Below are 17,966 nucleotides of genomic sequence, written 5' to 3'. Positions count from 1 at the left end.
GACGATCGACCGGGGCGAAGAATAAGTAATTTTTCACCCTGGGTTTTATATATATATCTTTATCTTTATCTTTATTTTTATCTCTCTTCTTCTCTAATAATAAAGCAAATTGGGTTTCTTTCGTCCGTCATGGCATTTTTCAAAAAAGTCCTTCTATTTCAGAGAAGTCAACCCGCAGTTCTGTTTTAAGTCAAAACGAATATTAACATATTATATATGAAATTTTATTAGAAAAATGTGTGAAATCTAAATATGATGTTAATTTTACCTGTTAAAAATATTGTTTTGAAAGTGTGAGCTGAAATTCAAGGGTAATCGCACCATTGACTCTATCACAAGCTATTGGAATTGGCTGGAACTTTTTATACCAAAAAGGGATATATAGGGGTTTGTTTTATTGATGCAATAGAGATCTTTCATAGATGGATCCCGATATGATCTTATTGATACGAGAATTAGAATCAAATAAAAGTGTTTTCTGATGCATGCACTCTTTTCTTTAGGTTAATCAGCCCTTACTTGCATTGATTTAAAGGTCCTATTTTCCATTCCTTGCGGACTTGGTAATCTAACAACCCTTCAGGGGAGAGGATTATAGGACACCATAGCTTATCTGCCTTGATTTCTGAAACCAGAACTACTCCGGCCTTCCCTCAACTGATTGACCTAGCCGACCTATAACTTATGTTGTGTATAGATTGACAAATTGCTGGGTCTACCCTCAGGGCGCCCTATAACTTATGTTGGGTGCCAGGGAAGAAAAGAAAGGGAAAACGGTCTTCTTCAAGCCGAAGGGGTGCCCGGATAATTGAATGAAGGTTGGGACAGAACTCCAAAATAACAGATCCTTTCCTACTAGTTTGCTGTGCCGGTTGGGAAAGCAAGAAATGGGATAATCATTTCCAGTCAATTTCTCCTAGTTTTCCTTCTGGAATTCCAGTCAGAAAATCAATGAAATGGGATTTGGATCAGAAAATCAGGAGAAGAAAAGCAACTGAACCATAGATCCTGCTTTGGCCAACCCTCAATTACCAAGTTCTTACTATCTAACCTAGCTTTTTTCCATCTATCTAACCTTTGTCTATGAAACCTCGAATGCCTCTATACAGTGACGAAAATAGGGTTGTACATGTAATAACATCTCTTGATACCAGTATTCTAGCTTATGGTTCATGTGGGATTCCTTGCTACTTCCTATAGCTCTTCTTTTGCAGATACATTAGCAACTTTGGCCTCTATGGTTTTGATTACCGAGGGACTCTGATACCAGTCTTGGTGCAATCGTCAGGGTCACCCGCCTACAGTTTTCACCATAGAAACTTTACAAGATGAGGATGGTTATGATCCTAAAAGGTATGATGACATATAGAAATTCCAAAACAGGTGACACCCACGATGCGGCTATATCTCCCACATGTCGAAGCACGACTTAGAGGCGTAACCGCATTGTGGTTTTGTCGCAAGAAGGGTCATCTTCACACAATCCCATGTAATGAACAAGAATGGGATAAGGAGTTGGCTTACAATCGCCGCTTCATACAATGAACATATAATAAATCATACATCATTCAGAGTACACACATAAGTCCGACTACGGACGAAGCCAAAAGAAAAGAAGATAACCCAACTGTTAGATCCCCGATCGTCCCAACTGGGCTCCACTACTGATCAACATGAAACGAAACATAGCAACGACCAAGATCTGCGTTGAGCTCCCATCTGAGCTCGGTTGCATCATCTGCACTGGTATCATTGGCACCTGCAACTGTTGTGATAGTATCTGTGAGTCACGAGGACTCAGCAATCTCAAAACCCGCGAGATCAAGACTATTTAAGCTTAAGGGTAGGAAGTGGTAAAGTGGTGAGGTTGCAGCAGCGACTAACCATATACGGTGGCTGACATACGCAAATAAGAGCGAGAAGAGAGCAAACGGAACGGTCGTGAAGCTAGCAATGATCAAGAAGTGATCCTGAACTCCTACTTACGTCAAACATAACCCAAAAACCGTGTTCACTTCCCGGACTCCGCCGAAAAGAAACCATCACGGCTACACACGCGGTTGATGCGTTTTAATTCGGATCTGGTGTCAAGTTATCTACAACCGGACATTAACAAATTCCCATCTGCCACATAACCACGGGCACGGCTTTTGAAAGATAATATACCCTGCAGGGGTGTCCCAACTTAGCCCATGATAAGCTCTCACGATCAACGAAGGATATACCTTCTTCCAGGAAGACCCAATCAGACTCGGAATCCCGGTTTACAAGACATTTCGACAATGGTAAAACAAGACCAGCAAAGCCTCCCGCTGTGCCGACAAATCCCGATAGGAGCTGCACATATCTCGTTCTCAGGGCACACCGGATTATCCAAACTTCCGGTAGGCCAGCCCAGAGTTGCCCCTGGTGGCCACCGACAGTTGTCAGGTTGGACCAACACTCACAACGAGCACTGGCCCGGGGGGGGGGGGTAAAATAAAGAACCCAAGGGAAAAAGGCTTAGGTAGGCAAATGGTAAAACCAAGGTTGGGCCTTGCTGGAGGAGTTTTATTCAAAGCGAACTGTCAAGGGGGTCCCATAAATCACCCAACCGCGTAAGGAACGCAAAATCCGGAAACATAACACCGGTATGACGGAAACTAGGGCGGCAAGAGTGGAACAAAACACCAGGCATAAGGCCGAGTCTTCCACCCTTTACCAAGTATATAGATGCATTAATTAACTAAGAGATATTGTGATGTCCCAACATAATCATGTCCATCATGGAGCAATCTTCAACTTCACCTGCAACTAACAACGCTATAAGAGGGGATGAGCAAAGCGGTAACATAGCCAAACAACGGTTTGCTAGGAAGGGTGAAAAGGTTAGAGGCTGACATGGTAATTTGGGAGGCATGGTAAACAAGTGATAGGTAGCGCAGCATAGCGATAGAACGAAGCAACTAGCAAGCAAAGATAGAAGTGATATCGAGGGTAATGGTCATCTTGCCTGAAATCCCGCAAGGAAGAAGAACGAGTCCATGAAGAAGACAAACGGACGTAGTCGAACGAATCCTCACAACTCCGGAACGAAACCGAAGCTAACGAGAGAAGCAAACCGGAAAGAAGCAAACAACATGGTAAACACACAAGCATAAACATGTCATGATGCACAAATAAGTATGATGCATGTCCGGTTTAAAGAGGCATGGCATAGCAAAGTGCAACAAACAATGCTACAAGTTAAGTGGAGCTCAATATGCAACGAGTTGCATATTGACGAAAGACCACATCAATTATTTAGTTCTCTCTCGGTTAGGCTACCCAACAATATTAAATGTTATTAAACATGGCAAGGGGTGAAGCATGAGCAAACCACCTATTTAGGCAAGTTTAAATGAGGCCGGAAACAACAAACAACAATTCCGGAAAATCCCCATATGTCATTTAGCAATTTAATGCAAACACAATTTTAAGCATTTGAATGTTGTTATCATGATGCGGATGACATATGCAAGTTTTATGCAATTTTTATGAAAATGTTGACATGAGCATGTTATGAAGCATTAGTCGCCATGGCGGAAGGAAAAAGGTGCCACGACGGTGAAACGGAAATGGTGCCACGGCAACATTCCGGTGATTCGACAACTCATCAAGATGTCGGTGCGAACGAAAGTGTGGATGTGCAGAACATGCAAAGATGGTGGGGGTGATCCCGGATACCGGGGGTCCCACATGACGGTGGCTAGGCAAAAGAGGGGCATCGCAAGCGACAACTCGATCACGGTGCAACACTCGAGCATCTCATACAACACACAAGCATTCGTTCACGGGCGATCGTCTCGGGGTTATACCTTCGAAGCGTGCGTTTCGGAGTGGTTCGGGTTCGGTACGATGTAGAGGAAGTAGACGTTCTCGTAGTGGTCGTAGAGGAAGTAGTTGTACACGTTCGTCTCGGAGAGGTACTTGACGAATCCAACATCTTTGGGACGACGGTAGTGGTTCACGGACGTTGTGGAAGTAGTCGTTCTCGTTTCGTAGTCGTACATGTCGGCGGTAGTGGTACACCATTGGAGACATACACGTTCCGTAGATGAACTTGGCGTAACCGTGCGGTAGTCGAACTTGGCGCTCGTGGTACACGGGTCTTCGGGCGACGGTAGATGTACACGGCAACCACGGGTCTTCGGGCGACGGTAGATGTACACAGTAACCGTAGTCGAACTTGAAGGGCCGGTGATGTCGTGGTACTTGGCATCCATGTGGTCTTCGAGAAACTTGACGGACCAGTTGCTCCGAGTTCTCGGTCCTCATGCTACTTGCCAAGATCCAAGAGGGTAGAAGTGGTAGACGCACGGGGCAAGGGAAGCAAGAGGTTGTCGGCTGGCGCGGGGCTCACGAGAGCGTCCAATGCTCGCGGTGGCTGATGCGTGGTGCAGGGGCGTGCAGGAGGCGGTTGCAGCAGATGGCATCGGTGAGGGACTTGACGCAATCCCGACGACGCGGACGAGGTGAGGAGGGGCGGAGGCGTCCTGCACTTGGCCTTGGCGACGAGCGGCGCAGGAACGAGGACGAGGGCGCACGAGATGTAGCAGAGAGAGGCGGCGAGGGACTTGGGGCTTGGGGTCGCTGGGAAGGAGCAGCTCCGGTGCTGCGGCGCCGGAGACGGCAGGGGAACGACGTCCTGGGGCAGCCGGCGAGGCGAAGCCCGGCGGCAGCGAGCGGGCTCCGGTGGCCGGCTGGAGGTGCGGAGGCGACGAGGAGGATGCAGGCGCAGGCGATGGAGGAGCAGGAGAAGGGAAGGCGTCACGTGGAGGGGCGTTGGGGCGGCGATGGCGAGGAGGGGAAGAGGGACTTGGCCGGCGGCGCGGCTTGGAGAAGATCGGGCGCGGGCGCTCCTCTGGCGCTGGCTATGAGCGTGTGTGTGTGTGGCGGCGGAGTAGAAGGACGAAGGAGCGAGGGGATGGAGATGGGAATCGGGCAGGGGAGAGGGGATCGATCGGCTAGGGTTAGGAGGGGGTTTAGGTGGGCTGGCTGGGCCGGCTTGGCAAAAGAAGTGGGCCGAGGAGAAGGAAGGAAAAAGGCCGACCTAGTTGGAGATTGTTAAACTTATCTCCATTGTTCAGAAAAGAAAAGAAAAAAGAGAGGAAGAGGAAGATAAAAGAAAATGTTTGTGGGTCCAAATATTTTCTAATTGAGCTGAAAATTAACAAGTAGCCACTTGGCATATTGCCAAAGTGCCACAACTTGAAATGGGCCATGCGGGGAAAAGATCATGGATGCAAAAATAGTTTAGAAACAAGAGGGATTTATAATGCAAGTTTGTTGCGGCGGCTTCCAAATAAATGGAATATTTTATTACAGCTCCCTAATATTGGGACGATATGTTATAAAGAGAAGTCACCATTGTGAATATCCCTTGATTTAAATGACGATTTATTTAGATGAGTTTTAAAAATTAAATGACATGCTGGCATGATGACATGATGCAATGCAAAAATAAAAGAGCAAGCACAAAATATACACACGGCGAAACTCGGAATAACTGGAAGTCTTCTGGAGCGTCGGTCTCAGGGCGTCACAACAGGTAAAGTCACCACCATAAGCTGAGGTGAAAGATCGAGTTGTACTTTTCAAAACTCCGCCCTGTTTATTATCTGTGGTGATAAGTTTTACATAAGATCATTTAACGGGATGCACCTTATCAGGATGCAGATCTAGATCACAAGTAAACAGTGATGCGCGAGACGGCTCTATCTCTTTTCACAAGTACAGATGGCCATCAAAGATTAGCAAAGCTATACCAAAAATAGGTTCACGTAAGAAAGTGCCTATTAGTTTGCGTAGGAATGCCCGTTTTAGTTTACGGAAGAGTGCACATAGAATAACAAAAGGGGTTTTGGAATTCCTCTTCCAACTCGTCCCAGAATGGGCGTTATGGCAAAGAACAAGAAGAAAAAGACAGAAGGAATTTGTCCAATAGTAACAAATGGTGCCTCCACAGGTTGACATCCCATCCAACCTAGTAGTAAGCAATCCGCCAAAAGCAACCAAAATATTCCTTGGTGAATCGGTCGAAAACTTGAACTACGCACATACATTTCTTTAGAAAAAGGTAAAGCCAAGAGAGATATAAAAACTGGTGCTATTGCGGCTACACCTCCCGCTTTGTCAGGTATACTGTGAAGAATGACATGGATCGGTAGGAAATACCATTGGGTTTCTTTCGTCCGTCATGGCATTTTTTAGAAAAGTCCTTCTATTTCAGAGAAGTCAACCTGTAGTCCTGTTTTAAGTCAAAACGAATATTAACATATTATATATGAAATTTTATTAGAAAAATGTGTGGAATCTAAATATGATGTTAATTTTACCTGTTAAATATTTTTAAAATATTGTTTTGAAAGCAAACTTATAATTTCTAGCGCAAGATCTGTTTTTCTTTCGTACCGACGGCGATCCGGATTGCAAATAAACACCCCAATATAACCATATAGGCAAAAGAAAACATCAATAACTACACATACATACCTCTGAAAAATATCGCAGGGGAAAACAACAGATTTCTCATCGCGAGAATGAGAGAAAGCGAGAGAGAGAGAGGAGAGGAAGGGAGGAGAGAGGAAGAGAGAGATGCCTTAGGATTAACCATATTCAAACACGTTTTTTTTGTTGTTTTGTGTGAACACCGAGGCCATCGCCGGCGAGGCTGAGAAGGAGGATAAGCGGCAACACAAATATGATGCCTCGCAAATATAAAGGAGATGGACCTATTGAGTGATGGTTGTTGGGTTAAAAGTGTGTGTTATGTTTTTTCTCCCGTCGCAACGCACGTGCTCTTTTGCTAGTATATATATATATATATATAAGTATACGGGGCCTGGCACCTCATTCGGATCCAACCCGTTAAGCGTTTTGTATTTGGAAATAATCACTAGTACCTTCCAAATAATGTTCTTTCCTTTCTCTACTTGCATGCGATTACCTCCACTGCCATTTATTGCAGATTGGTTTCCAAAAAACTAGAAGGTATTGATTCCCTGGAATAATTTTTTTCCTTAAACAAATTTTACTAGTCGCATTAAAAATAGTTTGAACGCTCGTACTTGGTTCCGTATATACCTTATGATTTATTCTAATTTGTGCTAGATACGTACAAAATAGTCCAATATATTTGTAAGTGCATACTCAGGCCCGCGAAAAAGTGCATACTCAAGATATTGTTAATGAAAATATACACATACCCGGGGCAATTATATCTAATGAAAATGCATACCGAAAGTATTATACCTAATGAAAATATACATATACCCCAGGTATTGTCTCTACTGAAAATATACACATACCAAAGTATGATACCTAATAAAGATTACAGATATATCTCCGGTATCCTAAATGAAATGAAGGTTGAATAACCAGAAGTGATATAATTTGGTGCATACTCAAGTCCCAAAAAAATGTATAGTGAAAATATTTTTCAGTATGTACATACCTCGAACTGAAATTTATTGGTATATACCCACATATGACACTACCTTTTAATAGGTGGATACATGTTCGTAAATTAAATACCTCGACGGATGATATGTTACATTCCTGTAAATGTGAATGTCTATACAACATAATCGATAGAGATGTATTTGACGCATGATACTCGAGGATTATAATAGCTCTCTTATCTTTGCAAAAATCTTTGTGAAAATCAAAATAAATTGTCATAAATTCCAATTTAAATATTAGTACATGTACATGTATACGTACACATGACGTTTGAAGCATTTTCTATATACCTTAGACTGCTTGTTTTCCACGCGTACATGTACAAATATAATTTAGTACACGTACATGCACTAAAATCTTTAATGCATTGATGACTATCAATTAGTATTGAAACCATTAATGATTGCCATGCACGCATGCATGCATGCTTACCATAAATTTTTATTACTACCATATATACTCATTAATGGGTTTATCCACTAGTACTTGAATCAACGGCAATGTCATACATCCAACGGCTAGGAGGCAAGGTGCCCAGGCACCTACGTGTCCCCAAATCCCGAAAATATCACTTCAAGCTCTGTCTACGCTTCTTTTACAGCTGATGCCATCTCCATGCTTGATCATACTCTATTACGTATCCTGCTTGTCCGTGCTCGGCTCTTCAATCCTGAATAATACAAACACATCTAATTTGACAACATCATATTCTCATGAACAATAATAGAAGTTCCTAGAAGATGAAAGTACCTTATAATTAAGTTGTCTTGGAGCTCTAGCCATTGTCTCTTATATCTGTGAAACTTGAGCTCGTGTTGGGATGTGGTTGTAATTGTAGTACGGGTGTCCTCCGGACACATCCGGTTTGAAGAGGGGATAAAACATATCTTACCATGTTGCTCCCAACGTTGGCGTAGTTACATAAGTACAATATTGGTTGCATGCTTGAGTTTGTTCTCCATAGTATTGCAGGCGTATTAGTTGTTATATAATACCTCCGTCCTGATTTGTTAGTCCCTTTTGTAATTTGTGATGAATTTTGACCAAGGATTTAGCTAACAAAATGTTAGTGCATGTCAACATGATATAATTTTTGTTGACATGCATAAATATTTTGTTAGTTAAATTTATGGTCAAAATTTGGCACAGATTACAATGAAGACCAATAAACGAGGACGGAGGTAGTACTATTTCAATGCAACTAAATGATTTTTGTGGTTCAGTGGCAATGCACGACGTTATGATAGTATCTAACATATAATGAACCCCATGAGTGGAAATATAAAAGTCCATGACGCAAAATTTAATTCTCGCCCTAACTATTTCTTTCGAACGAAGACGCTAGAAGCGTCCGGCTTTAAATTAATAAAGCTCATAAGGCACCAGGTTCAAACGGTTACAACTTAGCAAACTTAAGATAGTACCAACGGTCCACGACCAACATGAGACGAGACAAAGGTTCATCACGACAGAAATAATACAGCCGGCCAAACCATTTAACGCAACGACCTAGCTAACAAACATTCCACAGAAGAAACTCCAAAAGTTTCACCGACTCGCCGGATCTTGTCTTGCCATCGCCTGAACCGTCTTGATGCGCGCCATAACCTCTGACATACGCTCAACATCGCGCTCCTTTCCCAGTGGGGTCCACATCTGCAAAAATAGGTGGCATTTGAAGATCACATCTACAAGATGGTTAGGGAATTTTTTCTCAATCATAATTTTATTACGCGTCGTCTAAATAGCCCAGAGCAGCGCCCCTACGCAACGCCAAGCGATTCTACAAGTAGTCCCTTTCGTGGACTTGAGAATGGAGACTAATTGGTTCCCCGAGGCAGGGTTCCAGTTCGTGTGGAAGGCCTCCCGGACCACGCTCCACGCGAACCTGGCCAGGTGGCATCTAAAAAATACATGATTCACATCTTCGCCTAGGCCGCATATCATGTAGGTGCCATCAGCCGGACCATTTCATTTGGCCACGTTATCCGACGTAGGCAGCCTATTCCTAAGCATTTGCCACATGAAGATTTTAATCTTCAGGGGCAGGCCTGCCTTCCACAACCCCTTAGCTATATCAAGCACTGGCCCTCCAGTTAGCTTGTTATAAAGGGACTTCACCATGAATTTTCTCGAAGCTGTCAAGCTCCACTCTACCGTGTCAACCCCCGTCCCTAGGCGGTTGGTACCGATTTGCTGAACCAGCCCGTCCCAAGACGCACGCTCGTCGTTCGTTAGGGCCCGCATAAAGTGAATCGCCGGTGGATCAGTACGGATTGCCTTCCCAATTAAGATGTTAATGTTTGTGGCGATCCGATATAAGTTGGGGTGACTTTGCCAAAGGGGAGAGGCACCCAGCCAATGGTCTAGCCAAAACCGAGTAGATTGGCCATTATTAATTTGGAATTTGGCCCCAATGTCAAAAGCAGGCCGCACCGCTTGGATCCCTCTCCAAAACACGGAGCCGGTGGCCGAGGCTGTGAAGGGGTTCCCATTCGGAAAATACTTGGCTTTTAACAGCTGAGCCCAGAGCCCCGACTCATCTTGGGCCATCCACCACCACCATTTGGAAAGGAGGGCAATGTTCATTAGTTTGGAATTTAGGATTCCCAATCCTCCAAATTTTTTGGCCTACAGACCGCCATCCATTTTACGAGGTGGTATTTCCTCTTGATGCCAGTTCCTTCCCAAAAGAACCGGGATCTCGGAGTGTCTAGCTTAGCGTGCACACTGTCGGCTAATAAGAACATCCCCATAGTGAAGAGGGGAAGGGAAGATAGACTCGAGTTCGTCAGAATAAGCCTCGCGGCGAAGGACATGAATCGCCCTCGCCACGGGCTTACCCTGTTGGCCACTTTCCCGTACAGAGGCTCCCACTCCAATATCGAAAGTTTGCGGTGAGAGATAGGAAGCCCTAGGTACTTAATTGGAAAGCTTCCAAGCTTGCAATTAAGTAGGTTTGCGACACGCATGCTGTGCTGGTCATCCATCCCCATGGTAATGACCTCGCTCTTAAGAAATTTAATTTTGAGTCCGGAGAGGAGCTCAAAGGCTAGTAACAGGAGCTTTATCGTAGCAATACTATGGTCATCCGGCTTGAACAACAACAAAGTGTCGTCTGCGTATTGTAGGTGTGTCACACCACCCGGGATGAGGTGTGTGACAAGCCCCTTGATGTGTCCGGCCTCCCTGGCCTTGGACAGCATGGCTGCCATAGCATCCGCCACAAAGTTAAAGACGAGTGGGGAGACGGGGTCGCCCTGTCTAAGCCCTTTCCTATTTCGGAAAAACTTCCCATTTCGCCGTTGACAATAACCAATGTGTTAGCCACTCGAGATCAAGTGCATGATCCGGTGGACGAACCCTGCCTCAAAACCCTTTTTGAGGAGGACCTCCCGTCTAAACTCCCAGTTTACACGGTCGTACGCTTTTTCGAAATCTAATTTGAGGATAACACCCTGACCACGCATACGTTTTAACTCATGGATTATGAGCATAATTGATTTGATGCCAAAAGTTGGCATGCCAAATTTTGGTAACTGCCAAATTTTGGTTAGAGATTGGTTGTTTGCCAATTCTCGTTGCCAATCTCACAAAAAGTTGCCAAATGTTGGCAACTTTTGCTTTTGCCAAATGTTGGCAATGCCAAATGTTGGTAGCAAACCAACTATGCTCTATCTCCGTAAGAGCAATAGGCCCTTCAAGAATGTTCGTGCCTTTAAGGAAAGCGGTTTGGCTCTTGCTAATGACTCGTCGGGCGACCGGCGCTAACCTAGAAGCGTAAGCTTTGGCACATAACTTGAAAGGAACGTTTATGAGCGTGATCGGCCGAAACTGCTTAATTGATTCCGCCCCTTTGACCTTGGGAATCAAGCAAATAGCCCCATAATTGAGGCGCGACAGGTCCACCGTACCGAGGGCAAAGCCATTTATAATCGCTTGGAAAAGGTTCCTAAGCGTCGGCTAGAATCGATACAAATTGACAAAGTTGGTAGTTGAAAACTAAAGCAAGTAAAAGTTGTCAATCTTGCATAAACATCAAGCAAACAAATGATTTTCCCAAACTACAACATGGCTTTTCCACGGGCCCGGTTTTGTGGTAACCAACTAGATGCCCACCCACCTCTGCAACCAAACCACTCCACTGCAGCCAAACCAACGTGCCAAATTAAACCAAATCGTCTCGAAACAAAAGACTACTCAAAGAGGGCAGAGAAACAAAAAGAAAGTAAAAAGCGGAATCCTCCAAACCGAGCTCAAGGTCACAGAGAGGCTGCTTGTTCACTTGAGCCTAGCCCACGCCACTCGTGCGCGTTTCGCCTGATTGATACTGTAGTACAGTACAAGTGTCCAAAACGAAAGCGAGAACGTCACGACGGAATTCATTTACTATTGTTTGGCCATGGACGCTGGGCTGTTGCGCGTTGCCCTCGTCCTCATCGCCGCTGCCGCGACCTGGGCGGCGGCCCTAGACGACCCGGCGGGGCTTCTGCGACGGGCCAAGGAGGCGGAGTTCATGGACTGGATGGTGGGGGTGCGCCGGCGGATCCACGAGAACCCTGAGCTCGGCTACGAGGAGTTTGCCACCAGTGAGCTCGTGCGGCGCGAGCTCGATGCCATGGAGATCCCCTACAGGCACCCCTTCGCGGTCACCGGCGTCGTCGCCACCGTCGGCACAGGCGGCCCGCCCTTCGTCGCGCTTCGGGCCGACATGGACGCGCTCCCTATGCAGGTTCTTCTTCTGCTTTACTCTTCGGATTGTACTCAACTTTTATGTTTGTATTGGGTCGTCGCGTTTTAGCTTTGCTGCCTCCGGTAAATGAAAATTTATTGGTTCGGCTGCCGATCCATTCCTATATTGCGACCACAGAATTTCAGGATTTGTTCAGCACCACTTGTTATCTTTGGAGAGGAATTGTTCTTATTGACGCTCGGTAACTCTTTCTATATATTAGCAAAACTAAGATTGCAAAAATAAAATAAAATCAGAATCTCTTAAACGAGCCCTGATGGGCCGATGGCTTCAGTTGGCCTCTCAGCACTGCTGTGTGAGAGGTCATATTTCGAAGTCGGAGGATAGAGAATTGTATCCCAAATCTTCAACTCAGGAGGCTCGATATCTTTGAAATTGACCGTGGGGAAATGCAAGCTAATGCTTATCAGGTCTCGGTATCGGTACAGTTAAACTACTGAGTCTGGACAGATGGCTTGAGGCAAACACTCCTTTTCTTATTAAAAAAAGAGGGACATACACTAGCCTAGTCATAGCAGTTCCCTAGACATTTGACCAGGATCATACAATAGTATGTTTATGCTTATTGTGGCAATGAAACATGTGATTAGCCTATATGCACGCATATAACAGTAAAGCTAAACTTCAAGCTTGTCTTGTGTGGCGATGAGACAATTATGCCATATTGTTATACAAGTAGAAATAATTTTGGGGCAATTATTATATGCATTTTCTTGAAGAGGATAGCATAATTGCTATTCCCAGTTACTGGATATTTGTTGTGTTTATTTGAATTATTTGTTGGTGCTAATTTAAGCATTGTAAGCATCCTCTGCCCACACTGAAATATGATTAAGCTGTATTTGGCTATCACTTTTATCTATTTCAAGGGTCATGTTACTTATGATACCCTTATGTGTTGTCTTCAGGAAAGCGTGGAATGGGAACATAAGAGCAAAGTGCCTGGGAAGATGCATGGATGTGGCCATGATGCACATGTTGCTATGCTATTGGGTTCTGCTAAGATTCTTCAGGAGCACCGTGACAAGTTGAAGGTTAGTAAAGAAGCTCTTTCTGAATTGTAAAGCGTTGTAATTTTCTCAGTTTACAATGAAAATCAGCAAGACGATTTGATTTTTCTCTTTTAACGCTGAAAATGTGCTTGAAGGTTGACAGTTAACTATAGGTTCATCATTTTATTGTTGCTTTGAGTTTAAAAGGTAGCAACCTTGCAAATAAATAAATAAATGAAACTGTAATCATAAGATCAGTATATCTCAACACTCCACATGCTTTATTTTCATACTTCTCCTTCTTTCATTTCTTGAACAAATCATCTGTTTGCTGGATTAAAATGACGGAACTAAATTATAACAATTCGATGTTCATGTCGTAGAGTGGTGATGTATTACTTTTGGTGGTATATATCAACTTTTATGGTTCAGAAACTACCTGATTCTTAATGCTGGTCATGGTAAATGAGGTTTCTGTTTGATTAAAATATAGGCGATTTTGGTATTCCCTATGTCCACTCCAGCACCGATGTTTCCTGAACTACTTGGAGATTTTGCCAAAGGGCAAGTGCAATGATTTTTGTTTCTTTTTCCTCAACACTAATTCTCAAGAGATGCACAATTGGGGGTGGATTAACGAGCTGCTCAGCTCGTTAAGCTCGTCCTCATTAAGGCTCGGCTCGTTAAGATTAACGAGCAGAAAACCCTGCTCGGCTCGGCTCGTTTGAAGCTCGTTAAGCTCGCGAGCGCTTGTTAACAGATTCTGATGTCTTACAGTCTATAGGATGAGTGTTTATATTTGGTTTTTGAGAAGAAAGATGGCGGCTACAAAAGGGAAAGCACTAGTTTGTTGCCTCCTATGTAGATTAGATTGAATAGATGGGATGAGGTGCTATGAAACTTTTGTCACGTAAGATGAAAATATGTGTTGTGTTGTTACTAACGAGCTTAACGAGCTACTCGTGAAACTCGTTAGCTCGTTAAGCTTAACGAGCTGAAATCAGTGATTGGCTCTGTTCATTAAGAAGCGAGCCACGAGCTTAACGAGCCGAACTATCAAGCGCTCATTAAGCTCACGAGCTACGAGCTTTTGATCCAGCCCTAGTGATTCACTGTTTCATATTTCAAATCAACCTTCACATTAGCAGTAATATGAATATATATGTAATGCACATGTGCACTCGGTTCTCCAATAATTGATCATGCAGCTTTGTTCAGACATCATACAGCTAGTCAAAGGATAGTTTGGTCCCCACTTCCCCTCAGATCAGTTATGTACAAACTGAACCATGTGGCTGCCTATATATCAATTATGTCAAGATCTCACAATCCTTGGCCAAAAAAAATCCTATTTTGCAGGCATCAAACTTTATTTACCTGCAAAATTTGATGTTACAAATGTCATGTTTTTTTTTACCGTAGGGTACTGTAGCCCTTCTTTTCCAGCCAGCTGAGGAAGGTGGTGGTGGAGCCAAGAAAATGGTAGAAGCCGGAGCTGTGGTAAACATAGAGATCATGTTTGGACTTCATGTAGCTGACAGTGTGCCGATTGGTGTGCTGGCATCCAGACCTGGGCCTATAATGGCAGGGAGTGGATTCTTTGAGGCAGTAATAAGTGGAAAGGGAGGGCATGCTGCACTTCCTCATCACACTATTGATCCGATACTGGCTGCATCCAATGTTATTGTAAGCCTTCAGCAACTTGTTTCCCGAGAAGCTGACCCCTTGGACTCACAGGTGCTATTCAATCCTTGAGCTACTTGATATATTTAATGACTGCTACTTTTTTTTATATAACTTACATAGTTTTCTTTATCATGGCTATGTGATTTAGATAGCTCATTTGGTGGAGTTTGCATAGATCATTTTGACCCATTTTTTGATACCCAAAACTTGTCAGGATCCTGAGGATTAACATGCCCATACCAATTAAAATAGTTATTTGTTCTGATTTACTGCAGGCTAACTAACTAATCACATCCTAACATGGAAGCTGTCTACTCCTAATATTCCCAGAATTATGATCGTAACTACCAAGATTTCTTTGTTATCTAGTATCTGAATTCACAAGTTTTTTGACGTACACTCCTGAACTGTCTGTCTAGCATTATGATTTCATAGATGAAATGATTTTCTGCACATTACAGTCCTATTATATGGATCGTCTTTATAAAATGTTCCCCTTGTCATGTTTCATATGTTCTTCCAGTCGGCTGCCTTTAGGCTATAGATATTTGTTATATGATAAGTGGTGATAGTCCTAGTCATTCCTTTAGCATTGCCATATCGTTTTGGGGGTCCCATTCGCCCGTAGTCATTCCTGTGTACCACAACATCTCACTACCCTCCTTTTTATTGGCTTTATTCTGCAGGTAGTAACGGTTGGAAAGTTTCAAGGTGGTGGAGCCTTCAATGTTATCCCTGATTCCGTGACAATAGGTGGTACCTTCCGAGCCTTTTTGAAGGAGAGTTTTAATCAATTGAAGCAGCGAATTGAAGAGGTAACAGCATTATAACTTGGGAATTGTGTGTTGTTTATGTGTCATTATGTTCCGTATGATTTGCTCTTGAAAATGTGGCTGGAGGCCGGCATTTGATGCTGCGAGAGTAGGCTTTTCACGCCTGGGCCTTTTTTCCTTTTTCCTTTAGGGGTTCTTCTACCCCTGCTATGTACAGTTGGTGTTTCTTTCGCCGTTCTTCTTAATGAAATGCGCAGCTCTCCATCGTCCTTTCAAATAATTTGCTCTTGAAAAGATGAAGAAACAAAACTGACTTAAAGGAGTACGGTTGGTGCTTGAATTCCTTCGTAATTTTTTTATAGTTATGCTTACTATCAAAATGGCAAGTCGAGAAGTCACACTACCTGAATTGAAGCTAACTAAGGCATAAGCTCATGTGTTGGTAGGAGACCTCAATAAATTTTGTTGAAAGATTACTTGAAACATGTACAATACATCAACGCCACCAAATAATAGGAGGTCCTGATAAATGAAGGGAAGTGTTGGCATTAACTTTTGCAAATTGACTTACGACAGTGCTGAAAATTGACATCTCTAGAAGAGTCAAGATAAAGAAAAAAGAATGTAGAATCAAGGAATATTGTTTAATGCATATCTGATGGTTGGTGTAGTTCAAGGTGAACAGACTGCGCTGTCAATTGTACTATTTATGGAAGTAAAATGATTTCACGGTACAATTTGTACAAAGTGTTACAGCAGCTCGGTCTGTAGCTGCCTATGTCAATTTCACACTATGAGCAAGGATAACCATAACCAGATGAGCTGGTGGTCAGTCTGTTGCCTGATTATTATATACCACTTACCTCTGTAACTAAATATAAGACATTTTTGCAGTTCTTAACTGCAAAGCGTCTTATGTTTAGGTTCGGAGGTAGTACTTTAAATTATGAAAGTTGTAGTGTTGCACCATTTTGGGTTTTGTAGAAAGGAAGTGCTTCTTGCTGGTTATTTTATCATGAATGGTGAAAGCTAAAAAAAGATATACAGACTCAAGGATCTGTAATTTAAATTTCGTTTGTTTAACATGAATGTTTTTTTGGTCTCAGGTCATAGTCACACAGGCATCTGTCCAGCGCTGCAGTGCAGTTGTGGACTTCCTTGACAAAGATAAGCCTTTCTTCCCTCCAACAATCAACAATCCCGAGCTTCACGATTTCTTTGCGAAGGTGGGCAGTGAGATGGTTGGCCCCAACAACGTGAGAGAGAAGCAGCCACTGATGGGTGCCGAGGACTTCTCCTTCTACACCGAGGCCGTTCCCAAGACATACTACTACTTCGTGGGGATGCTCAATGAGACTCGTGGACCGCAGGCGCCTCATCACTCCCCCTACTTCACCATCAACGAGGATGCACTGCCCTATGGTGCAGCCATGCAAGCATCATTGGCTGCTCGCTATCTGCTTGAGCACCAGCCCGCTACCGCTGCTAAGGTGGAACCTCGTGACGAGCTGTAGATGGGGGGAGGTAAGGCTCTGTGCCAAATGAAGCTGACTTGTTGGACGAGGACCTATCGCCAGGTGATTATGCAACTGTTTGTACATAATTTCCTGATTTCAGCGCATTCCAAGCGAGCAGATGACCTTGTGACGGCATTGAAGCACTGCGAATATGTGTTTCTGTGGTAGGTCTCGTTCGTTTTCGCATCTGCGCTTAGCCGGGTCTACGTGTAATCTTTGAGTGCAGTGCTGAGACAAAATAAAACACCTCATGGATGATGGATGTATTGGGTTGTTAAGAGTGGGGTCAGACAGGAATTTTATAGCATGATTCCATCTTTTAGTAGCAAGAAATGGTCGAAATATATTCCAGCAAAAAGAAAAAAGAAACGGTTGAAACAAGGGTTTGAGCACCATAAGTCTGGTTATTACTGGCGTTCTGGCGTCGCTATGGCTTGAAAGCATCGGCCCGCTGTGGTCGTTGGAGAAGGATCAGAGGCTCTGCGATCGGCAGGCAGGTCGCTTAACAAGCGTCGTGAATCCAGTTTCTCATTTCTGTTTCCTGTTCAACCCTGCGTGCATAGCGTGGATTTGTAGCTGCTGCTGCTGCATATTGACTAGGATTGTTTAGGGTAAGACTTACCACAAGACGGTAGTATTATCAGGGAAAAGCCTAGCAGTAGCGCTGGTTTTTGGGCTAGCAGTAGCTTGGGGGACCGCATTACTGCTATGACGCTATAGCTAAAGTCTAGTAGTCGCGTTGGTTCACCTGCGCCACTACTAG

The 17,966-nt window shown here is 43.8% G+C and overlaps 1 protein-coding gene across 1 annotated transcript; it reads left to right on the top strand.

Annotated features, from left to right (window-relative positions):
• The first annotated feature begins 11,804 nt into the window (after positions 1 to 11,804).
• Positions 11,805 to 17,525, top strand: LOC123069946 (IAA-amino acid hydrolase ILR1-like 1). Its single transcript, XM_044492934.1, has 5 exons — positions 11,805 to 12,214; positions 13,144 to 13,269; positions 14,650 to 14,964; positions 15,600 to 15,728; positions 16,793 to 17,525. The coding sequence occupies exons 1-5, from the start codon at positions 11,885 to 11,887 to the stop codon at positions 17,198 to 17,200; spliced, it is 1,308 nt and encodes a 435-aa protein (XP_044348869.1). The 5' UTR covers positions 11,805 to 11,884; the 3' UTR covers positions 17,201 to 17,525.
• Positions 17,526 to 17,966: the final 441 nt, after the last annotated feature.

Source organism: Triticum aestivum, chromosome 3B (genome assembly GCF_018294505.1).
Source record: "Triticum aestivum cultivar Chinese Spring chromosome 3B, IWGSC CS RefSeq v2.1, whole genome shotgun sequence".
NCBI lineage: Eukaryota > Viridiplantae > Streptophyta > Magnoliopsida > Poales > Poaceae > Triticum > Triticum aestivum.
Note: the sequence above shows the minus strand (reverse complement) of the source record. Positions and strands in the feature narration are given on the sequence as shown.

Coding starts and splice junctions, on each gene's coding strand:
- LOC123069946 (XM_044492934.1), top strand. CDS start 11,885: ATGGACGCTGGGCTGTTGCGCGTTGCCCTCGTCCTCATCGCCGCTGCC. Junction 13,270..14,649: donor AGCACCGTGACAAGTTGAAG/GTTAGTAAAGAA, acceptor TTTTTACCGTAG/GGTACTGTAGCCCTTCTTTT. Junction 14,965..15,599: donor CTGACCCCTTGGACTCACAG/GTGCTATTCAAT, acceptor TTTATTCTGCAG/GTAGTAACGGTTGGAAAGTT.